The 25,656-nt window shown below is 40.4% G+C and overlaps 2 protein-coding genes across 5 annotated transcripts in view; one reads left to right on the top strand and one right to left on the bottom strand.

The window, feature by feature from the left end:
• CDC42BPG (CDC42 binding protein kinase gamma) overlaps positions 1-1,196 on the top strand; it is a 93,008-nt gene extending 91,812 nt beyond the window's left edge. The window contains exon 37 of the mRNA XM_075187788.1: positions 150-1,196. Within this exon, the coding sequence (XP_075043889.1) occupies positions 150-194 (45 nt within the window). The 3' untranslated portion in view covers positions 195-1,196. The remainder of the gene's footprint in view (positions 1-149) is intronic.
• Positions 1,059-25,443, bottom strand: SCYL1 (SCY1 like pseudokinase 1). Of its 4 annotated transcripts, none has more exons than XM_075187791.1 (19): positions 25,208-25,443; positions 24,037-24,177; positions 22,178-22,300; positions 21,827-22,044; positions 21,628-21,718; positions 21,248-21,403; positions 20,426-20,584; positions 19,665-19,772; positions 19,016-19,129; positions 17,042-17,197; positions 15,977-16,165; positions 15,732-15,807; positions 13,636-13,824; positions 12,793-12,923; positions 12,559-12,645; positions 11,287-11,544; positions 5,813-5,894; positions 5,548-5,706; positions 1,059-1,252 (listed from the first exon to the last, which is right to left on the bottom strand). In XM_075187791.1, exons 1-18 carry the CDS (start codon positions 25,310-25,312, stop codon positions 5,582-5,584), a joined length of 2,508 nt encoding a protein of 835 aa, XP_075043892.1. In that variant the 5' UTR covers positions 25,313-25,443; the 3' UTR covers positions 1,059-1,252; positions 5,548-5,581. The 4 variants fall into 4 exon arrangements, with proteins under 4 accessions (XP_075043892.1, XP_075043894.1, XP_075043895.1 ...); XM_075187792.1 differs by lacking the exon at positions 1,059-1,252 and adding an exon at positions 1,268-1,963; XM_075187793.1 differs by lacking the exon at positions 12,559-12,645 and having other exon boundaries at positions 25,208-25,441.
• Positions 25,444-25,656: the final 213 nt, after the last annotated feature.

The raw sequence follows: 25,656 nt of genomic DNA on the forward strand, positions 1-25,656 counted from the left end.
TCACCTCATGGGAGAAGGTGACTAACAATATTGTGAGTAAAGAATAACGTTTTAAAAGTCCCTTATGTACAATTCATTTGTCCTATCATTGAACTATGTGAACTTTCTAACAATTACGATTTTTTTTTCCCCTTCTCTCCCTTGTCTAGATCTCTGACCACCCCAGCCTTTTAAACTTATCCAACACTACTTAATACCAGACAGAACAAACCACGCCATATTTGTATCTGTTATTTGTTCTAAGTTACTGCCAGACGTATTGCCAAAATCCAGGGAAGAGGTTCTACTTTCATTCAATTTAAGGCAACACAATATTCTTCAACATTTGGCAAACTCATGAAAGAGTGGAGAAGACAGAACTTTTTATCAGGGTTCAACTAAGTTTAAAGCAAACATGTCATGTCAGCATTTTTTTTTCAAATTTCTATGTCATGTTATCTTCCAATCTCACAAATTGTTGTTTGATTTATATACCTTGTTAACAAAACAAATGAACAAATTGTAGTTCTGTCATAAAAATAGTACCTTCCCCAAGATATGTTGCAGTGTTGGAAGTGAAAGGACTGCATACTTTTCTTGCGTTTTATTTATAAAAACTGGTTAAACATTGTGGTGATCTCCCAGACATTGCTGGAGCAATGTCGTTTCACTCTCCATGGACTCATCAACTCTTTCTCATGGGGGGTGTAGTCGTCTTTTGTGACCACTTGCTACAATCTCGCTCAAGTTGACTTTAATATTTTTTTCTTACGGACCTGAGTTTTACGCTGTTTCAATGTAAGATATTAGTATGAATACATTTTTTTCTTCATTTTTTGCTGGATTGACAAACAGGGAAAAACATGTCTATATTTTATATAGTGACTATATTATAACCACTTTTAATTATTATATAACCCCTATTTCTGCTAGGCACAAGTCATTTTTTACAATTAATACCAAAAGCCAGTGTCTCAATTACCCAGTTTTGTTTTTATTTGGCTTATCTGATATATATACATAGGTTGTTATATCACAATGATTTTTAACTGCAAGAAGCACCTACACATTGAGCCATAGAGTTTTTGTATGGAGTTTATTATATATGTACATGAAATTACAGATGGTTTGGAAAACATCATTTTATTCTTTGGCTGTGAATATACAGCATTGTGTGTAAGATAAAAATTTATACAGCATAAATATTATGAAATCTTTGACCTTGTCCATTCTTAATTATGAAAGTGTCGCGGCTTGTTGGGTGTGTTCTGTCCTGTTAACAAAACATATGGGAATAAACAAATCAGTATCTTGCTGAAACAAATGGTCCCAAATTACATTGATTTATGATTGGTTAGTGTAGATTTACTCATAAAAAGTAAATCAATGTGAATATCTATTGAGTATTTATGAACAATGTTCAAAGCTTGAATTGCACTTTAAAATACATATATAAAATGTTGTCACAGGACAATGTGCTTTTATCCCATCTCTAAAAATATTAGTTAGTGCAGTGTATAATTGTCACTTTAATCATTCAGAATAGTTAGTTTATGTGAGTAATTACAATTTCTGATGCTGTGGCACCAGGGGGACTTTTATTTTTTATTTTATTGGGCAGAAAGTTGGTGTAACGCAGGCTTTGGTCTCATAAGTAAGGCCCACTGCTCTGATCATTCAGTCTCTACATGACTGGCCCTCCACTGTCCATAAGAGCTCCTCACTAGTCCACAGTAGATAAGGGGAAGGGGGTAGATGGAGGGGTTGAGATTTGTTTCTTTTTATCTCTAAAATAAATAACGTAACAAAAACACTGCCATCCCCACTGAATGTTTCTCTTCAAAATATAACCATATTGTAAAATAAATAAAAATTCTAAAATCTTATAACCACACACATAAAATACCAATTGTATATTGTGGCCAGGTCCTCCTACAACATCCCACGCAGGCTGGGGGGAATCCCTCTGATTGGGGCAATGTGCCTGTGTGGAAATATAGAGAAATGTAAATGTTTTTAGTAGTGTTTTGTACCCTGATGGACCAGTGAAGATTGTGGTAAATCCAGCCGGGTTGTGCCACTACTCTGGTTTCCACAAATACTGCTGCTCAGTTTGGTGGGGACACTGGACCCCAGACCAGGGGCTAAATGTATGAACATGCGGGTTCTTCTACACCCGCGTGTTCGGCGATTAAATTTCAAGCGGCGCTGCATTGTAAAGGAAAACTTCCCTTTAAATTTTAAGAGGCGCTGCATTGTAATCGCCGAACACGCGGGTGTTGAAGAACCCGCATGTTCATACATTTACCCCAGGTATCCTGTAACTTCGTTGAGGTGGGAGATTTAAAAAGCATCTCCCAGCCCCGACTTATTGGAGCCAGGGTGAAAAGGGGGCTAGTGTGGGTGATTACGGATACACACACCCGTGCCACTGACTACAATGTAAGAGCATTGTCCAAGCTGATTCATGTGCATGACAACTGAATCAACCTGAAACTAAATGGGACAATTTTGTCCTTTTATATACAAAGTATGTGTAACATGTAGTACTTTTGAGCGTTGTGTGTGTAATCGCTCTTGAAGATAAATATTTGAGCAATAAACAGCACTATCCCTAAAGACACCTATACGTGCTGCATTCCAGTGACTTACAGATAAAAACTCTAATCCAACAACTGGCTATCCTGTGTTAAACCCAATATGCTGATTTAACACACTGCCCACTACTCTGCAGCCCTGATCCAAAGTAAGTGGTCAGGATGATCCAGCCAAAGCCTCCAACAAAGAGGTCATTCAGCTACACACATCATGCAGGTACAAGTGCGTTCAGATGCTGGTGACAGAACAGACTTTTCTGCTGCAACTGGTGGCATCACCTTAGGGTGCGGTGTATAAAAATCAACAACTAACACTGAAACCAAAACAAATCTGTAAAATCATCCCCCTCACAGGGTGGAAAGAAAGCCCATCTGTTATCTACACCAAAAATATATACTTTATTGTGATCACCTTGTAAAAAGATACCAGATATGGATGGGAAGAAGAGGGCTTCTGTGCCTGTAGGATGGTTTCAATAACTGGGTCAGCAAGGCCCCTATGCTTAACACTCGTGGCTTCCAGAGCCATGTGGTCGGAGCCAGCGTCTCTAAACCAGGGGCCCTCAGAAGGGTCTGTCAGTCAAAGAGGAAGGCACCAAGGATTACTGATCAACAAGATCAGTGTACCAGGTTCCTCTGGCCTGATTTGAAGTGATGACCAAGGTTCAGGTTTTACTGGCACATCATCTAGATACAGAACAATCATAACCTCACAACACCAAAGTGCTGCAATAGTGGCCCCAAGCTTATTGAAGAACCACAGTGCTGACACTTGCAAGGGACATTCCTGGAACGCAATGTGAAGAAAGCAGTGAAGGTCTTCTCTGAGAGAAGGGGAAATTCTGGTGTCCTGGATATTCTGCCTCAATATCCCCAAAGACTGATTACCAACTGAAGCGTCTCAATCTCAAATCACTCCATCTGAAGGAATTTTGTTTAGGGCCTTCAAACAAAATAGGTCTAGCCTTCACTGAAAGCAGCAGAGAGACACTTTGTATATTTTCATTTTTGCAGACAATACCTTCAATTTCTCAAATGTTCTTCTTAGAAGATGGTCAACCGAATGCAATTTTATAAACATAGCCTCTGCTCTACTGCATTCTCTCCAAACCCTGCCGACCACAAATAGTTGCAGTAATCACTGCATATCTGAAAGTCATACGCTTGCCCGAAAGCACCCAAAATAGGCAGCATTTGACAGATACCAAGTACTGTGAGGGAGCTACCTTTTTAACATGAAACAAAATAGGAATTTTTACACTTGCTTTAAATCTTTTTCTCTGATTTCAGTGGGGGATACTTAAGCCCAATCGGGTTGAATCTTTAAAAATTCTTCAGAGAGCTTTGTTCCTCTCTCCTCTATATCCCAACCCAGCTATTTTTATAACCAAGGTCCACAGGACAGAGTAAGAGAAAAGGAACCTAGAGAGAGAATCATCATCTCTGAAAAAGCTTCCCCCCCTCCCAAGAAACCCCCCCCCCCCCCAGGGTTGCAGCATTCATGAGTGAAATGGTGGTAGCCCTAGATAATCTCACTATAGGAGTATCTACCTTAGGTGGAATTTCCCACCACTCAGAAACTCCTTTAGGAAAACGGTATACAATTTGCTGGAATCCTGAAACCTCATTTCATGTTTCAGGATTTGCAGAACAAAGTTTCTAATTGTGGTAAGAGGGAAAACAGAGTATGCTTCTGTTTTTAAACAGTGTTGTGTCAGATTCCTCACTGCCAGGGATATGTAGTGTCCGTCACACCGTCCACACTAAGTCACCCAACATCTTTCAGCGTCTTCCTCAAACATGAGAAATCCTCAAACTATAATTCTTCCTCTTCTTCCATCACTCAAGAGTTACACCCTGCCCAGTTCATAGATCTGACATAGACAGGCTGGTGAGGATTTTGCCAGAATCTTCTTCAAGGAAGAGGATGCCTTTACCAGACACTGCACTGACTTACTAAGGCACTGTACCCATAATGGTTCATCTGGTGGCAAACCCCCAAGTTAAATGACCCCCCCCTCCCTAGGTACAGAGGGCCACTAGGAGCTGGATCAGGCAGTATCCTTCCCCTACCAGCTAAAAACACATAGCAAGCTACATGAACAGCAAAATGGACTGTGTCAGGGATTTAGGCCACACTGGTCCTGACAAGACAGCTTTCTACCTTGCGCGCTGTGCATAAGGCATCCATGCCCGTCTGTCCACGGGACAATTTAGCATGACATTTTAAAAGGATGGTCTCCAACTAGTGTGGGGCCTTTTACTACAGAGTGTCACCATCTAACCCTGTCTCTGAGCCCCCCAGGGCCTCTGATGGCTGACGTGGCTTAGACCCTCTTCCTAGCTGGAATGGGAGAGGGGAAAGAACACATTTGACTGTGGCTCCCCAGGTACAAGGTCTGGAGCCACTACTGCCAATGTGATCATCAGCGTGAGGGGCCCAGTCACTAGTTGCATTGGCAGGGACATCCCCCTTCCCAGGAAAAGTGTTCCCACAGCAAGAGAAAGCAATGGGAACAACACCACGCAGCCCGCTCAGGCGTCTCACAGCTTCCCGCTTTCAGAAGTCTTCACTACAGCTGCGCTCTCCAGTATAAAAGAAAATGAATCAATGTTAAATATAAAAAGGCAGGCTGCACTAGCAGCCATACAAAAAAAAAAAAAAAGTGACACCTTGTGGCATTCTAAAACAAAAACGGACTTGCCCACAGGGTGCGGGTATAGAGGAGGAAAGTGCCAGTATCCAAGATGGAGTCTCAGGCTCAAATTGAATAGCCTGTAATGACAATTACAGTACAAAAAAATACACTGGAATGTTAGAAATTCTGTTTTACCCTTTCCACTGAAGGGGATGTGTTATTGTGACCAAATACCTCTATATTTAATTACCTTCTTTATAGGCAAGATTGTTCTCCATGAATGCAAGTAGGGCACCACTGATAGAAATGCAGAACAAATGTTAAACACATACCCCCATCACTTGTTGCATTGTCCCCTTGCTCTCCTCAATCTAGTTTTCTCACTCCCAGTTTTAGAGGTCCCTTGGCAGCTCTCCTTTCTGCTCTCTTGGCTTCCATGTCTCGCTGACGTTCTTCTCTCTTTCTCCGAGCAATTTCAGCTTTGCTGAGGCCTGTCATTTGAAACAACTACCGCATTAACATAAGACTTACTATATTATCTGATGAACAAGAGCAATATATAAAAGAGGAATTAACTACTTTCTCTTATCAACTCACCCTGATCTGCTTCCACAGACTCCCAATTGTCATCTCCACCCCAGTCTCCACTGCTCTCTGAGATGCGATGATCATCTTTTTTCTGCAGAATAAAATAATTCTTTGGTCACTATACATTACACCATGCTCTCTGAATGACCATTACACCAGCTAGCCCCATTATAACTCAGCAGCAAACATCCTTTATACCAGCAGTTCTTAAATGGTGTTAGACCATGAAACCACCCAGACATTCTGGACATCTCTGTAGAGTATCAAGAGATGGAAACTTCACATGAATTAAAAACTAATATTTTAAGTCACTGTAAGAGAATTATTAAGTGCCCAAAACGTAAAAAGAGGCGATGAAACCAGAATCACTTTAATTTCATTACCACTAACCATTTGCTTTACAGTGCTATAACCTCAATAGGCGGTCAATTGTGTGTATGGCTGCTATTTTGCTGCACTTTATCAAATGTCTCCATTTTACAGTTATGTAAAAAAAAAGTACACCTTTCAAATCTATCAAGTAGATCCTTATTATTAAAAACAAAATCATCTTGTCCTCAGAATGTCTTACAAAGTGATAAACCTGTGGCTTTATGTAAACTAGAAATACGGCAACATGAATAGCCATGTATGAAAAAAAGCATAAACTTTGACATTTTCGCTGGAGCATTCAGGTTTTGTGTTAACAACATTCAAAGGAGAAAAAGGGATTTTTATACTTCTGTTAAATTATTTTCTTGAAGTCCATTGGGGGACATTGCAACCATGGGTTATAGGAGGTGTGTGCAGTAGTTTGGGCACTTTAAAAAAATATCACTGAAATCTGAGTCCCAACCCCTTTATATCCCCTAGTTGGTCCGTTTTATTTTTTGCTTTTTTTTGTTGTTTTTTTTTTAACTTGGCCCCAGTACAGGAGAGTTAGAGAGACTTGTCTGTTGTTGGTAGATAAGAGTGTAAAATTGGTGGGTGTCCAGTGTCCCCCAATGGGCTTCAAGAAAAGGATTTAATTCAAAGTACAAAAATTCCTTTTTCTCATTGATCCATTTGGGACACTGGAACCACGTGGACTTCAGAGCATCCCCTCCATATGATCCGCTTTGGGAAGATGCTATTGCGTAAAACCTTCTGTCCTAAACAAGCATTTTTGGATGCAAAATATTAAACTTTGAGAACACACTAACAGATGACCAGCTGGCCGCCCTACACAGCTGCTCCACAAAGGTCCCATCCCATGCCAAGCGACCCAAGTGGCAGTAACAGACATAGTGGAATGTGCTCTCAAATTTTCAGGAATAGGTGCATCTGTTCCAATATATGACTGACGAATTACAGAGGCATATATTGGAACAGGTACATATTTAGGTGGAGTTTTGATAGTGCATTTGGTTGAAATGAGGACTTTGTATGCTTTGTGAACAATTATATATGGGGATCTGCAAGAGAGAGCTCTTAACAGTGACTCTTCTTGCCGTGTAAATCTCCAAAAGAAAAACTGTTTTCAAAGTTAGAAACTTAAGTTCAAAAGATTCGAAGGGTTCAAAAGGAGAATAATATAAGCCCCTCAAAACTAGGTTAAGATCCTAGCAACAGGAGAATATATGGCGGCTGCACATGCTGTACCACCGTCAGACTTCTCTGAAAGAAGACCTTTAAAGGAACTAAGCCTCAAACTCCTGTCCATACCTTTCTGTAAAAACTGAAGTATCCTAAACATTAAAAAAAAAAAAAAAAAAAAAAAAAAAAAGTGGAAATTCCCTTCTGTTCACACAAATATATACATTTCCCATATTCTATGGCAGTTCTTAGCGGACTATGGTTTTTCTAGATTTTAGCATGGTTTCCACCATGTTATCAGAAAAACCTTTAGACTTCAAAATTACAGCTTCAACAGCCACATAGTTAAAGCCAATCAACGTTAATGCCGATGAAGACACGGCCCATAGATTAAAAGGTCCTGTCTTAGTGGAAGATGCCATGACAGGCTTCTTGTCATTTTTAGAACCTCCATGTACCATGACCTTCTTGGCCAATACAGAGCTACAAGAATCGCCTGTACATCTTCCCTTCTTTTTGAGAATCTTTGGTAGCATAGATACAGGAGGGAATAGATAAACAAGATGACAATTCCAAGGAACCAACATGGCATCTACTAGAAATGCTTTTGGATCTTTTATCCTAGAACAATAGTAGTCTACATTGTGGTTACTAGGCTGAAATTAAGAACACAAAATTGATAATGCTGTGATGGGATTACAAATTTGAGAAGTCTACCTTTTCAGATTGGAACATGTAAATATGCATCCCTGATGTTCATGAACACTAGTAACTTGTTTTCCTTCATGCTATTTATAAGCAATCTCAATTACTACATCTTGAACCTGTAAACTCAAAGATGGAGGTTCTGGCCAATTTTGAACCGAGAAGACTTGAAAGTACATTATTTTTCTAGAATAATAAAAGTTTCAAATAAAATACTAACATTTTCTGCAGTTCTAGGACTTCAATATCCACCCGAGGAGTCTAAATATTGAATAGCCTCTGGCAACATCGGTATCGCTTTGTCTTATCTTCTAGAAAACCTGTGATGAAAAATAATCTGGGAGGGGGCTTCAGTAGATCTAGGAGTAAATGTATGAACATGCGGGTTCTTCAACACCTGCGTGTTCAGTGTGTTCGGCGATTAAATTTCAAGCGGCGCTGCATTGTAAAGGGAAGTTTCCCTTTACAATGCAGCGCTGCTGGAAATGTAATCGCCGAACACGCGGGTGTTGAAGAACCCGCATGTTCATACATTTACCCCGTAATCTTGATTTAGGACTCCTTTCACCCAGTAGAGAATTGAACCACTGATCCCTGAAAAGACAACAGGTTCCCACCACAGGAGATCTCGGATGGGCAAAGTGACCATCTTGCTAATAGTTTCTCTGAAGGTTTGGTGGCCGGTCTTTTACGTTTCCAAGTGTGACTTACCTTCTGCTGTCCTCCATGGAGAGCGGAGTATTGTTACCTAGAAAAAAGCCCCTCTCACTCTTCCTGAAGGTTGAAAGGACCTTTCGAATTAGGACCATTAACCCTGTGGCTTGATTAATAACTTTATCCAGCTGAGCACATTACCTGCAAACAGAAAGGGACTCCAGAGTTATTTTGAATTCTGAGTCAGCCTCCCACGCCTTGAGCCAGAGAGTCAGTCAGACTCCAACAACTGAGGCCAAAATAAGTACAGTATTTTAGTCAGATGCCTCACCGATGTGATAGACCAAGGTCAAAATTAATAACTGTGGTATGTCATAAAATGGTCAGAACAGCTTTCTGAAGGCCTACTCTCTAACAGCCTTATTAACCCAGGCTGAAGTGGGAATGGGTCTAAGCCTCTAAGGGATAACATTATAGCAGTCTGTTTGAGATCTTAAACCTTTTATCAGATTTGGTCCACTCCTCCCCATCCTCATTTAACTGAGGGGAGGACTGAAAATAATTTTACTTTTTTCTGGATCAGCTCAGAGCTACTGCGTTTACCTGGTCTATCAGAAGGGGAGGATTCTCAGATCTTCTCCAAAGACGAGGAAAACTTAGCCAAAGCATGAACCAACTTGGACAATCTGAGCCCAAGCAGTTCTTCTGTGGGGATAAGGCAGGAAGCCTGATTAAGAATTCCCAGCAGCCTGAATTCGGTACCAGGAAAATTAAGGGGTGAGACAGAGAATACTATTTTCAATCAGCAGCTTAGGGTAATTTACAAGCAGGTTCCCTCAGGTCAGCACTACCACCTACAGGTGTACGGTGTGAACAGGCAACAATTTCACAACACAGTGTCCAAATGTCTCAAGATTACCCAGTGTACAGTCTGGGGCAAACTATTCTCTCTTATTCTGTAATGCGAGACAAAAAGGAGTAAAGTGGACAGGTGTAGAAAACAATAACATGGTTTCACTGTCCCTCAATGGATGCATGAGAAAAGAGATATATTCATTCATCTCAGTATGGAAAGTAATAGGCAGCCATTATTCTACAATGAAAAAGATTATTTACAAATGTAGAATATTGAAGACAGCCTTACTTGTCTAATCCTGTTCTGTTGGTAGAGTAACTTTCATGGATGGTTATATAGGAGTAAGGACAACATCTCCAAGAAAAAGAAAAAAAGTTCTCTCAAACAGGGGGCACACTTTCTTTAATAAGAAATATATGGTTTTATAGGAACAATTAACGAGTAGTGTGCCCCCGTTTAAGAGAACTTTTTTTTTCCTTTTTCTTGGAGATGTTGTCCTTTATGGCTCTCAAGGGGTTGAACCTCTGCTCTGAAAATGTAAACATGGAGGATATATACAGATAGAACATATCATATTCGAGCAATCTCACTATTTATTCATGATGATAATAATACTGTGCGGAGGTTCAAAAAAAAGTTTCTTATTAGGTAGGAGTAAGCACTTCTCGCCCCCAAAAGCTTTGTAGTACAGAAAAATCAATACACAGAGTATCGCCACAAGAACCTAACACAGTTAGGCACGGTGGTGAAAGGGTAATGATTTGGGCTGTTTTGCAGCTACAGATATGGATGCCTTGCAATTACTGAGTCCACCATGAACTCAAGAAACTGTGAGGTCATCCGACTGATCCAGTTTCAGCCTAGCTTCAATTGTCATTCAACAGGACAATACTCCCAAGCACACAAAGAAATCTACAACTAAATTGCAGAAAAAGGAATCAAGGTTTTGGAATGGCCAAGTCTAAGTCCAGACCTCAGACACAATGAGATGGGGTGGTGGACCTTAGGAGAGCAGTGTATAAAAGAATGCATTCAAACATCAATGAACTGTAGCACTGATAACCTCATACAGAAAACAATTACTTCAAGTTATTGCTTGTTATCCATGATCATATCAATTTACGACACAGCAGGTTGAGCATTTTTACACAAGTTACAAATCTCCAAGGTGACTTATAAAGTAGGATGTACATTTTTCCTTAATATTATTACATATATTTTAATACACAAGTTTTCCTAATCAATACTGAGGTGATGTCAGCAGCACTCACCATTTGTACAGATTTTATACATATATTAGCATCACGTGTGTATTACAAATTGTATAAACAGTTAAGTGTCCCACATAAAAGTTTACTTTCTACAAATGTTCATTAAAATATTATGTACATTAAAGCTTATTTAATCGGTCTTTACAATGACTGGAATTCGTTTCAGGTGAATATAGAGTACGGCATCTCCCAAACAGCAATGTCCCCACCCGTACCTCAAAAGTACACCACATAGGCACTAATGCACTTGTCTGTACCACTCAGACAGTTGGGAGTGTTGACAGTGGGAAAACAATTACTAAGGATTGACTATATTCAGAGCAACCATGATATTAATCTATCAGTTTTATATACTCTGAAATGTACTGTTTGGAGTTCTTTGAATATTGATGCATACAGCTCTATGTGATATCCTTTGTAATGATAAGCGATGTCTCCATTACCTGGACGGCCTTCTCTGAAGCCATCGAGAAGAAGTCCACATTTTTTCCGCTACCTCCTACACTGTCCCAGTTGTATTCACTGGCTGGCCTTGTGCCTTCAGGATGGGAGACTGTTGATGGTGTTTGGCTTCTGTTGTGGGAGACCGTCTGAAAAGCATCTTCCCACCCCCAGCTGTCATCAGAGGTGGAGGTCCTGGTATCGGCAAGCCTCTGGTCTGTCCCACTATGTGGTTTGTTTCTGGAGGATGAATGTGAAACCTGAATGAAGAAAAACCCAATACAGTTTACACTTTTGACAGATAATGATTTTATTGTAAGTAACAGATCAAGTCAATGACAAAAAAAAAATGTCAGTTTATGTGTTAGCCCAAACACACAACAACCGAATAGAAGAAATGAGCAGCACTATGTAACAAATGTCACATGTTTAGTGGTCATTTACGATGGGGAGTCACAAGTCTGCATCTCACTACTTGGTACACTTAGCTGCATGAATGCTGCATCAATCACTTTGCCAGATTGTTGTTGGTTTGCATTCAGAGTGCATGGGACTCACAATCCCATTTTCAAAGTCATGACTAAGCACTTCTCCACCAATGGTCCTTTGGTATGGGACTTATTTTATTTGTGTCAGCTTTAATCTTTTACTTAAACTGCTGAGCCAAAATACAAACCAGGTGTGATCCAATGCATATCTGTGTGCAAACAGCTGCCCATTGAGACTACCTTAGGTATAATTAGAAGAAAAAAAAACCACCTTACATTTTGAAAATACTCCCTCAACATTTGCATAGTCAACTTTATTTTTTGGTCATTTAAATTTTAGGGGGTATATTTACTAAACTGCGGGTTTGAAAAAGTGGAGATGTTGCCTATAGCAACCAATCAGATTCTAGCTGTCATTTTGTAGAATGCACTAAATAAATGACAGCTAGAATCTGATTGGTTGCTATAGGCAACATCCCCACTTTTTCAAACCCGCAGTTTAGTAAATCTAGCCCCAGGAGTTTCAACAGCCTTTCTGATTTGCAATGCACTACATGCTAGCTCGATAGACCTCTATCATCCACCACTCAATCTGAACTGTACAAGAGCATTGACTTCATAATCTTACCATTCTAGGTCAAATAGACAAAATGTAAGACTCTTGAATGAAGCAGGTCTCTTGGTCACACAAAAGATGAGTGTTTACTTTTTGCATACCACATGTTATGTGTGGAAAGTAGAAACAGATCACCTGTCGATAGGGCCAGCATAAGCCACTCTTACTACCTTATCCTGTGTCTTTTTACTAGTGCTCTGGTTCCAGGCTGTGTCCCAGTCTTCACTCTCTGTTTGTCCCTTGCTCTGATCTGTATCCTGAATATAAAGTTGTGAATGAATTTAAAGTTGGGCAATAAGAACAAAAAGCACCTGCAAACTTTAATTCTCAACCTGGGTTGCTGTACACGCTTGCATAAAAAAGGCATATCAAACATAGCATGTTTTGGAAATGACACTCTTTACCTCTAGGCTTCCCCAGTCTTCATCATCCCACCGATCTAAGGGATTATCATCAGCCTCAATCAAATCTTCTTCAGGTTCATAACGAGATGTTAGAGATGAGGTAGAATTGGGAACTGATGCAGGAACAACATCTGAAATAAGACAGAAAATGTCCTACTATAATTGAATACATGTCTGTTCCATATCTTTTTACCATACACACTTTCATTGTTAGAATGCACTTGTCACATACAGATAGTGCAGACAGCCATACTAGAAATCAGTATGAAGTATTTATAGTGCAAATATGTAGCACTTTCATTGTCCAACTTTCCACGAAACTGATCAAAGCTAATGGGCGATTGGTTGCTATGGGTCAATGCATTTTTGCACTTTTTTCCCAGTATATAACCTTAAATGCTTGGATATTTGAACATAAGGGGCCTGATTCTTTAAGGAAAGTAAAGCAAAAAAATGAGTAACTTCGAACCTTGGCAAAACCAAGTTGCGATACAAGGGGTACAAATGAGTTTATTATTTTGCGCATAAGGAAAATACTGGCTGTTTTTTTCATGTAGGACGCAAATACTTGATAGCTTTATTTTTTTTTTTACACTGACAATAAAAGTTGATCTAGGACATACTCTACCCCAATTAAAAATCTGCCATCACATTTTAAATGTACCTCCCCCTCCAATACAACATGGTTTTGCCAAAGATCAAAGTTACTCATTTTTTTTGTTTTTTGAGTCAGTCTCAGTGAATTTCTCACAACTGCTGAAGAGGAGGACGCAGTCACTGTAGGTGAAAAGCCAGGAAGCAGAGCTGTGTATTCAAGCCTTGGAGCAATGGGTTAAAACTCACCTGGTTTGCTAGTTTCTGTGGGTGCTATAGTTGTGGGTACTGATGCATCTGCTCCTGGTGCCGCTTCCTGCCCCCCTGCTGCACTGGTCCGGATGAATTTAGATGTCAAGGAGGAGACTCCTGTGACAGCCCAACCAGCCCAGCCACCAACAATACCCGGGCTCGCTGATGCTGCATGTACATCTTTTTCTTTGAAAATGAAAAAAAAAAAAAAAAAAAAAGCAAAATTTGTAAAGGCATGTTTTAATGCTTGCATTTGATCAGAGTTCAGTAAAGCTACAATTGTGAATTTTATAGGTTCCAAACACTGAATGAAGAATCGAGTCCCCTTATAAATTAAACATTTCAATTCTACATTTGCGGCTTACACTCCTGCACATTTCATGCTAACGAATAATAAAAACCTATTACTCTTTCATCCATAGGGGCGTTGGATACACAGGGGGATATAGTGTGTGGTGACAGGAACTTGGGCACTTTTAAATTTGGTTTCAAAAACCTAAGCTCCTCCCCCCTTCTATACACCAAAAGCCTGCCTGGTAGATAGACATAGGAATCTCTGCCTTTGGTAGATACTCCCATAGCTTGCCTCTTTAAGGCCAGCACCATTCTATTTTGCTATCTAGAAATAACACAGATGGCAATATAGAGGTCACATTAAGTCCGTTCAAACGGCAGCACAGAGGCCTCCCTTAGACCCATGTTAGCTTTGGCTGGGTTCAATTAGCCAGTGAAGAAGTCAGAGCAGTTGGCAAAGGGTCTCCATTGTGGTGGAGCATATCTGTCGGGCTTCAGATTATCTTGGAGAAGCCGCCATCATATCGGGGCTCATTGGAGCTTGGATTCAGCCTCAGCAGTCTTAGCTTTCCATGCCCTCTGGAGACTCTGCAGTAATTGAACTTCTCTGGAGAGATTCTTGTTCAGCCTGAACTAGACAGGAATATTTACTTGTCCACAGGGGGGAAACGTCCTTCTCTGTTTATGCTCCCAGACATAGCGGCCCTAGTTTTTTTATTCTTTTTGTCTCTCAGGGAAGGCAAAGAATCAGACGTCCAGAGGACAAACACCTGCTCCTCGTTGAAGTCCAGGTTGATTACTTCAGTAATTTGCCACTTACATTGGGGGTAGGCAAGTCTGTCCCAGAAAATATGCCGGCACTTTGTATCAGGCTGGTTGGTGCTTCCTAGGTAACATGGCGTGGGATCTCAGCTGTTGCGGATGGCCTTTGGTACATATTTTCCTAAGTTCTATCAATTCAACATTTTGAAGTCCAAAGATGCCAGTCTTGGATTAAAGTTGCTGTTCACCGCAAATGTTATGCATGCCATCCCTTAAGGACAGCTTTGTGACATCCACAGCAAATCCAGTGTCCCCCATGGATGAAAGAGAAAATGGGACTTTTGCAGTTATGTTATAACCATTTCGCTGAGTCCAGTGAGGACACGGGATACATACCATTTACATTCTTTGTTCTCTCCTCTACCCCTTAGTTTGTATTCCTGGTTCTATCCCCAGGGATTTATGAGCAAAATACAATACTTCCGGGGTATGGCAGGGGAAGAACTTGGGGTTTTTGGAGGCAAATTTAATTGTGCTCAAGCTCCTGTCACCATACTCTATACCACCCATTGTATCCAGTGTTCCCACTGGACTCAGAAAAAAAGATTTAACATATATACAAAAATCCCAGTTTTTATCCAAAACACACCAGACCATAAGCGCAAATACATTTGATTATATTGTCAAACAGTTCATTGTAACTTCTTTACAGAAAGTTACAAGATGTGTTATAAAATTAGGATCAATGTTGTCCAAACTAGTCCATGGAACGACAAACAATATATGATCAACTGTAAATTAATTTGCAGTTTAGTTTATGATTTTGAGTAAAGCCACGTAATATCAGGCACAGAAATGGTCCTTAATGAAGACGCTAATCTGACAACAGAAAACACAACATGCACTTTCCCAGTGACTGCAGAACAAGCAAGTCCAACTGGGGTAACAAGTCCCTTTAGTAGGAATAGCCATTTTAGATCAAATATAGGTAAAGCAAGCAATAAATACCACTTTAGTGTCCCCAAGCTCAGACTTACCAAGCTCAACTAACTGTGCTGGATCCTCTGATACAGATTCCAGTTTATCCAGAAAACTCCGTATTGCTTTGAAAGCCTGAAATGAATAAAGTCACACGGTGAGAGTTCCATCTTGCACTGGTACAATGACCAGTTCAATAAAAAAAAAATAAAAAAAAAAATAAAAAAAAAAAAAAAAAAAAAAAAAAATCACAGCATATTGCTATACTGATCATGAAAGATGTAACGTCTTCAATTCCTCTCACCTGATCCCGAACACTTTTTTCATGATCCATCGTCACTCCACATAGCACAGGTATGATTTTGCCAGCACAGTCAATCATTGAGTAAAAGTTGTGAGTAGCAGCAAAGCCAAGAACACCGGCTGCACGTGAAGGGGAAAAAGGATCTTTTGTAGCTCGACTGAACGCAGATATCAATACCCTTTGTCGTGTCTGTAAAGAGTAAATATAGGGATTATAGACTGCTCTTTGTTTGCTTGTATTCACAGATGGGAAGTCATGTAGCTCCATGTTGTTATTTCTGGACCACATGGAACAGTTCTATAAAACTTGCTTCGTCAGTTACCTGCAATATGCATTATTTGCTGCCATCTTTCACTGACATTTATACATTTTCTGCTCCATGAACTTAAAATTTGTTTCATCACACACTTGTGTGTAACAACTAGTGGGTGCAGTTACAATAGACAGACTTGTATGTCTGCTCAAGATTTGGTAATTACATTGAGAACCATATAAAGTGCCAGAGTCCAGGCAATACAATAAATCATCGGGTAATTAAAATATATGGAAAAAAAATGTCAAAAGGTGCCATAGCGCCTTAATAAAGGTGGGGGGGGGGGGGGGGTGGAGCAATAACACATGTAAAGTGAAAGGGCGAGGGGGGATAGACTGGAGACCATATATTAAATCAAATGGGTAAATCAAGGGGAGGAATCTTAAGATTGAGAGAAGTTCATAATAAAGACCCCAAACACTCCAAGTGCTGTTGAATTGATTAGGGAGATTGTTAATTATGCAGGTAATATGTCTTATCTTGTATATTTGCCAAACTTTATTAATGGGGGCCAACGCTGTGGGGGAATCTGGTTTCTTCCATTTAAGTGATATTAAGCACCTAAATGTGGTAAGAATGACCTGTTTTAAGGTATGCTTTGGAACATCTGGAATTGGAAAGGGGAGGAGTTAATATGAATGATTATTAATGTATTTTACTCTATAAAAAGAATCTTTTTATTCCATAGATTACCTTACACATTACACAAAATCCATTATAACAACCAATCTTGTGGTACAATTTTTACTCACAGCAGGGTTCAAATAAGGGGCAATTTTGCCCAAACAGACGGTCGTGTTGCAGCGAATGGGCCCCTGGTCATCCCGAGCCTGCAGCCGAGCGAAATGCTTCATCAACTCCACATTGAGGTTATTTTCATTTAACTTGGGAGCCAGGAGCAACATGGACTACATGAAGAAAGCAGCACGTGAGCACTACAGATTAGTGTTACAACCACATGCCCCATAATAGCCATAGTAAGGTGGAAAAAAACCAAACATTCTGACAAATAGCTTAGAATATTATTCACTAACTATGCACAAAACATCTGTATATAAAACAGGACAAGCGATATTGATACCTCTTAAATAAAAAAAAAGTCAAACTTGGTATATATAGAGCTACAGATTATCAGGCAACCTTTAAATGTACATTGTTGATTGTCAGAAGCGATACTGGAGAATAAAGGGATTATGTGTTTTAAGGTCTGAAATAGCTTATGGACAATATCCACAATTGCTTGGTTATGAGAAAATATACTGATCAACAACAATATTAAAACCACCTGCCTAATATTGTTTAGGTTCCCCTCGTGTCACGAAAACAGCTCTGACCCGTCAAGGAATGGACTCCACAAGACCTCTGAAGGTGTCCTGTGGTATCTGGCAACAAGACGTTAGCAGCAGACCCTTAAGTCCTGTAAGCTGTGAGGTGGGGCCTCCCTGGATTGGACTTGTTTTTCCTGCACATCCCACAGATGCTAATTTGGATTGAGATCTGTGGAATTTGTAGGCCAGGTCAATACCTTAACCTTTTTGGCATGTTCCTCAAATTTTTCTTGAACAATTTTTGCAGTGTGGCAGTGTGCATTTTCCTGCTGAAAGAGGCCACTGCCATCAGGCAATACAGTTGCCATTAAGGGGTGTACTTGGTCTGCAACAATCATTTATATAGCGCCACTGATTCCACAGCGCTGTACAGAGAACTCATTCACATCAGTCCCTGCCCCATTGGAAAGGGGGGGGGGAGAGGGGGAGAGAGAGGGAGAGGGAGAGGGAGAGGGAGAGGGAGAGGGAGAGGGAGAGGGAGAGGGAGAGGGAGAGGGAGAGGGAGAGGGAGAGGGAGAGGGAGAGAGAGGGAGAGGGAGAGAGAGAGAGAGAGAGAGGGAGAGGGAGAGAGAGGGAGAGAGAGGGAGAGAGAGGGAGAGGGAGAGAGGGGGAGAGGGAGAGAGGGGGAGAGAGAGAGAGAGGGAGAGGGAGAGAGAGGGAGAGAGAGAGGGAGGGGGAGAGAGAGAGAGACTCAGGCAAGGGTAATTTTTTGATAGCAGCCAATTAACCTACTAGTATGTTTTTGGAATGTTGGAGGAAACCAGAGCACCCGGAGGAAACCCACGCAAACAAAGGGAGAACATACAAACTCCACACAGATAAGGCCATGGTCGGGAATTGAACTCATGACCCCAGCGGTATGAGGCAGAAGTGCTGTGTTTAGGTATGCATCAAAGTAACATCCACATGAATGCCAGCCAAGGTCTCCTAGCTGAACATTGCCCAGAGCATCACACTCCACCAGCTTGTCTTCTTCCATAGTGCATCCTGGTACCATCTCTTCCCTAGGTAAACAACTCTCACGCACCCAGCCGTCAAAACGCAGCAAGCTGAGATGCACTGTGTGTTCTGACACCTTTCTATCATACTCAGCAATTTGTGCTACATTAGCTCTTCTGTGGGATTGGACCAGTCATGGCACTCATTACCATATCACCAGTTCACCAGTGGTCATTCCTTGGACCACTTAAAGAAATGACTGTTCACTTGCTGCCTAATACATTCCACCCCATGACAGGTGCCATTCAAAAGAGATGTTATTCACTTCACTTATCAGTGGTTTTAATATTGTAGCTGATCAGTGTATAGCATGAAACATAATATATTTGTGGTTTAATTGAAATATTGAATTTGCCATCAGGTAATATATACATCATCCACAAACCATATTATAATTACCTTCACTGTCTGTTCACGTATAGCTGGGTTTGTATCCATAAATCCATGGACCACGTGGGGGAAAATCTGTGAGTTGACTGTTGGCTCATTCAGATACTGGATGAAATTCTCCATCTGCCTCATGTTATAAACAAAGCAAAATCAAATTAACAATGCTACTAGTTATACAAATGTGTGCAAAAATGATCTGAAGAGAGATGGAAAAACAATTAAAAACTTCTGTCTGAATGTCAATAGTTCTAAACTCTCCTTAGTGCAAGTTTACTCAAGTGATTGTAAAGTGAATGTATATTTAATCTTCTGTAGCACTATTTGGATGATAATTCTTGACCTGTTGGCATTTCAAAAACAAGTACACACGCTCCCCTCCCTAAGCAAACCACTGTTCTGAAACTTCCACTTGAAATAGTGTCAGACTGTAACAGGAGGTAGCTTCATATTTTAATACTGGCACGTATGTCGGCAGCAATTACAGTGTCACTTGCCCAGCACTAACTAAGTCATAGCATAGAAGAAAGAACCCACTTTGTCACTTTTATTTGCGCTTGGGAAAAAATCCCAAGAAATTATTCTATTATATCGGTATAAGCAAACAAGGAGCCATATGTCTAAATAAAAAAAACTGTTCCAGGAAAGAATTAGTACGCACCTGCTGAAGGAGTCGTATTCTCATGGCCCGGTCAGTGGAAGAGAACATTTTAACAATAATTGGGATGATCTTTTGCTGATATTCATCTGCACTCAGAAATTTACCAATCTACAAAAGAGTGAAGAATCTTTTATACTGTACAGTGTAAGGACAGAACAGGCAGCTCACAATTTTCTGCACCTTCAGTCAGTGTCAGGGGCGGAACTACCATTGGTGCACCGGGGCCCATGGAGATAATGGGGCCTGCTGCTAAGGGAACTAGTGAGCGAGCTATGGCCCTGGTTCCCTCCTGCCCTGCCCCGGGGCCCACAACTCACTAGTTCCGCCTCTGGTCAGTGTGACTTGCACAGTAGTGACTTGATGCAAGTAACTGCACACACAGACCCACTGTGCTACATCTGCACCATAGTTTGGCATTGGAATGCAAACAGCCTCTTGTAAACACTAATGTCACATAATGTGGCTTTATGCACATTAATACATGCTCGTAAGGATGCAGAATGTATGCCTAAAAAGTAAAAGAACAAGATATCTTACTACATTTTTTCAGAGACAACAGCCTTTAAACACCATTGTTTCCACGGTATAATGCAGCGATATGCCAAGTACAGTACATTGTTACCATTATACACAAGGTCAACATTTACAAAGCTAGACAGCTTCCCACTCTGCTGCAGAGACAGGTATCCGATTTGTGACACATAGTATACAGAGAGAACAGAAAGGGACGATACTAGTTTCAAGGTTCATGAAAAGCTTACTTTAAATAAGGGTGTTAGGATGACAGCGCCTGCACTGCCAAACTCAAATGCTGTCAGCAGCTGGGGAAGGATTTTATGACGACAGAAATCTTCAGGAAACGAGTCTAGGTTTTCACTGAGCTGCTCAAAGAATGACTGACGCTCAGCTGGGTCTTTTATCTGTAGTAAAGAAAAAGAAATAATCTAATTTTATGGACAAAAAAATTCAACATTAGTATAAAAGTAAAAGATACAAAACAAGGAGGAAGATAAGTAATGCAGCAAGACAAGAGATTGCTATATAAACAAGTACAGGCCTTACAAAGAGTGACACACCTGAAGATAACATAAGAGTAGCCAGCAGTTCCATATTTAAGAAAACCTATCGCCTATATTAAATAAATAATCAATTCATATATTTATTAAATGTGATTGACACATGAAATAAAAGGACATTCAAGAGCCAAGTAGTTTCTTATTTTATTGATTATTTTACTCACTACTGGCATGTATTAGCCCTGGAACTAGACAACCACTGATGGACAGAACAGTTATGAATTTTGAGGTTTATAATCCTAAATAAAATGAGCCTTGAAGAAACGGTCACCAAGTGCCCAACTCAATATTAACCCTCCTTTCTCCATAATAATAAAAGTGAAGGCTGAATTTGAATCGGAACTTTTAGGAAAGGAAAACAGACACAGGAGTAGGTTGGAAAGGTGACCATAAGTGGACACAGGTGAACATTCACGAAAAGAGAGCACCGAAAATAAAAAAAAAACAAACAGAGGTACATGCATATGTTATAAACACATGAGGACAACCTATAATAAAGAAATTGACCTGTATCTCTTCCAGGAACAGATTGGTCTCCACAAAACTGTTGCTGAGAAATCCCCCAGGGGCACGGCAGTTCTGAAGGAATCGCGCAGGGTTGGGACGGATTTTAGGATTGGCTCCAACAAGTTCACAGTAATGAGACACCAGTGATTTGGGGATCTGATGTATACAAAGAAAAGCATTACTGAAGCCCTGTGTATGTCAGCATATATATTACACACACACAATGATTACAAAATAATCTATAGTCTATATATATTGCTGTATACAGACAAAATAACTTTTGCTTCCTTAACATTTGATACTTGAGGACAATGTACTCAAAATTTGTGTGTAAATGTTATAGCATGTTAAACGTATATTATTACTTATATTTAGCATACCTTTCCAAGGGAGCGAAGAGCAGTTGGACGAGGAAGAGGACCATTAAATACCTCCCAGATCAGGCAGCCAAGGCACCACATATCAGATGACCTGTTACATAGAGACATTAATCATACAACATTAGATAATAAGAGACAGACTAGAGAACATTTTATAGACAGGTAATGCAACAGAAATATTTAGATACATCTCACATACCACTTGTCCCCAGATGTTTTAGTGCGGTCTGACTTTTCAGGAGGATTGTACTTCTCTAGTTCAGGCCCTTTTATGGGGGCACTGTCCTCACTACCAGCTGGGTACATATAATCGAGACCTCCCAATTTCCACTCCCCTGCTCGGTCCACAAAGACAGCTGACAGATAGACATTATTGTGAATGAGGTTACAATCATTCACCAGGAAACTGAGTGCTTTCTAGATAAAAACAGAGTAAATAATATGAGGCATGTGAAAGTCAACAGATACAAGTATATGTAAATATATATATATACACACATACAAAAAAAACCCGAAAAAACAAAGTGAAAGAGATTATGAATACACTCACCACAATCTGGTGAAGACCCCAGGAAATCTCCAGCTCACTGATCCCTCCAGTGTCACTCCTAGATTTCATATATGTACCCAGAGAGGTTACTGGCTCTGTCACTACGTATAAGCATTTGTCAGTCTGCAGGAACATGAAATAAAATCGGCATCAGCAGGGTGAAAAGCTCAGAGTAGCATACATTTTAAACAGAAGCTATCAAACAGAAACTGGGATAGGGCCAAGCTGGGGAAAAAAAACACCAGTTCAAATACAATGCTAAAAATAAGACAGCAGTTCAGAAGTAAACACAATGGGGCGAATTAAGTCACAAATGATCTGCATTGGCATCCCCAGTTTGATTGCAAACCATAATTGTTTTGCAAATTATTCTTAGTTAGTTATATCATCTGTTACATACACCTTATATTCTACTGACCCAATAATAGTAACTCCCACTTAAAGAGTTTGCCCCCCTTTGGACAACCAATGCTAGTTAGGGACACCATCCCCAACCTTGCATGCAATCGCCATTGTTATAGGATTGCAACTGAGCACTGCCAGCTGGAAGAATGGACTGCTGTTTGAATCCCCTGCCTAGATTTTACTGCCAATTTTGACTCCCAGTGAGTAAGCTTAAGGTGAATGTGGCTTCTGGTTAGACAGGATCTGCAGTCACTACAATCAGGATGTCTTCCCTCACCCATTTCTAGCTGCTTCAATTGCTAAGACAAACAATGAACATACATTATAAATTAACTCAAAATCAATTTAGTTAACTTCTATATTTGCTAATAGTATATTTTGCTTTTACACTTATTACAAACTGTTATTTGACAAAAATCATTTTCATTTTATAATTATTATTTTGCACAAAGCTTCAGCTATAGATATATTTACCAGTTTTAGTAATAAAAAAATAGATGTCTTGCAATACAGGAATGAATGTAATCACATAATTTTGCGTAACAAAATAAATAGATGTGCTCCTAATAGGAGAGCTATAAAATATGTACTGTTAAGCTAGGTACACACTACAAACACTTTAGACCGATTTGTTATCAGTAACGATTTAATGAACGACTGAAGTCCCGATCAGTCTGCTGATTCAGGTATACACACTACACAAGATTTATCATCGATCTGTGCTCTTCATCTGTCAAGTGTTTTGTCCAGCAGGTCTCTGCCTGGCCATGAAGAGTCAGGCTGATGCGTGAGGTTACAGCATGTCCTGCCCTCTCTCCAGCCACATTGTTCAATTCATTGTGTTAACCCCTGTGTTGCTAGCAAGGCGTGCTGGAGGTCCCTGTTACCGTCTGGAACAGTTGGTGCACTCAGAAGGCATGAGGGTAGATCGAGACATGGGGAGAGAGTTTTAACAGCCCGCAGTGTGGCATGTAACAAGGGTTAAATGCTGTGTGTTTTTAAAACATAATGTGATTTTTAGGGTTAAATGCGAGTGAACAGCAGGGCGGGGAGGGATGGAAAGCAGGCATTCAATCACTATGCAGGCTGGCTTCCTTGCATACGCTGTTGCTGTCAAAGTTGTGATTTAAGCAGAGGGGATGCTGCAGGGGGATCGGAAGGTGATTGGGACGAAAATATTAAACAGTACGACTAACAAAATTAAACGATGATCTGCACTTTGGGACGACTTTAGATCATTATGTAAGTATACACACTCACAAGATACCTGGCCAATCAGTCGTTTATCGTCTGATTGGCCCAATAATCTGCTGAAAACAGTGTAGTGTGTACCCAGCTTTAGTTGGAGACAACTAAAAACACAGATAATGCTATTACACAGGAATATGCTATTCATTGCTGACAGGTCAACTGAGAGTTGTAGTGACACAAAAAAAGTTGATTGGACCAGTCACCTCCAAACCATCCAAATATGATAAGATATTTGGGTGTCGCAAAGTCTTGATTCTTTTCAATGCAGATTTGGCTGCTTGTGTCTGTTCATCTGCCCCTGGTCGGATTTCATAAGTAAACACGGACACTGGATCACTATTAGCCTGATGGAGATAGATATATTGATATATAAATTAATTACACCATACAAAAAAGTTATAATACATAGTAATAATGTTAACTATTTGAAACTCATACATTGCAACATTGTAAATGGACAAAGAAGGACACTTAAGACTTGTAAAATCAAAAATACTTTTAAATTGTGTTTTATGTTAATTTGTACATGAAAGCATTCTGTGTGTGTCCCATAACACATCTTTCCATTAACAGTGAAATGACCGCTAAACATCAACACTAATACAAATAACAAATGGATTTCATTAAATGAGCAGCACGGTGGCATAGTGGTTAGCACTTCTGCCTTACAGCACTAGGGTCATGAGTTCAATTCCTGACCATGGCCTTATCTGTGAGGAGTTTGTATGTTCTCCCTGTGTTTGCGTGGGTTTCCTCCCACACTCCAAAAACATATTGGTAGGTTAATTGACTGCTAACAAATTGACCCTAGTCTGTGTGTGTGTGTGTGTGTATGTTAGGGAATTTAGACTCTAAGCCCCAATGGGGCAGGGACTGATGTGAGTGAGTTCTCTGTACAGCGCTGCGGAATTAGTGGTGCTATATAAATAAATGGTGGTGGTGATGATGATGATGGAATGTAAAAACCAAAGAGACACTTTAGGAGGCAACAGATTTATTTCACACATAATTACACGTCAGACTTAAAAGGGGAACATTTTGGACCCAAAAGATGGACAGTTGGTTGGTGGGGTAATCTGGTCGTTTAAAGGAGAGGACACTCTAACTGTATCCTCATCAATGAATCCAGTCAATTAAGCTGTAGGATTGTGGTTCTCACACGTATGCCCTATGATAATCACCTACACATTATATTCCTGGTGGAATGTTGTAAGATAGAGTGGCTTGGAGAAGATACAACGTCATCACCATTACATCTCACCCACCATCATCTCCTTGTCATGTAATATGCAATGCTGTCAACTCACCCAAGAGCCTTCATGGCATTTCTACTGTTTACACCACAATGCTCCCATCGCCTCCCATTCCCCTTACCTTCTTTTTGCCCTTTTGGATGCCCCATCCACCCGGCAATTCCTCTCTTTCGCCTGTGACGTCATACGGAAAATCACGGGCCGGATCCCGGGACCAAAACCACATCTTGACACCGGGAAGAAACACGTCACAGTGACGTTGCCAGAACGGGGGCGGGATTAGGCGGACACGTCACCAGCCGGTAACGTGAGGCTGAGGACACACGTCACCAACTGGATCATGTGATCATCCCAGGCTGAGAGAGTGATCACATGAGTGATCACATGATCCTTACAATCTTTATTGACAGCTTAACTGTTGACAGACGATGTTTACGTTGAGACCAATACCCGCTATACAAACACTTCTTTAATGAATGTTAAGTAATCTGTTAAAACATGTGTCAGTGCACGGTGTCATACCTCCCAGTGTTTCAAGTGGCCATAAAGGACATTTGAGGGGTTTTCCAG

This window comes from Mixophyes fleayi, chromosome 10, assembly GCF_038048845.1.
Source record: "Mixophyes fleayi isolate aMixFle1 chromosome 10, aMixFle1.hap1, whole genome shotgun sequence".
Taxonomy (NCBI): domain Eukaryota; kingdom Metazoa; phylum Chordata; class Amphibia; order Anura; family Limnodynastidae; genus Mixophyes; species Mixophyes fleayi.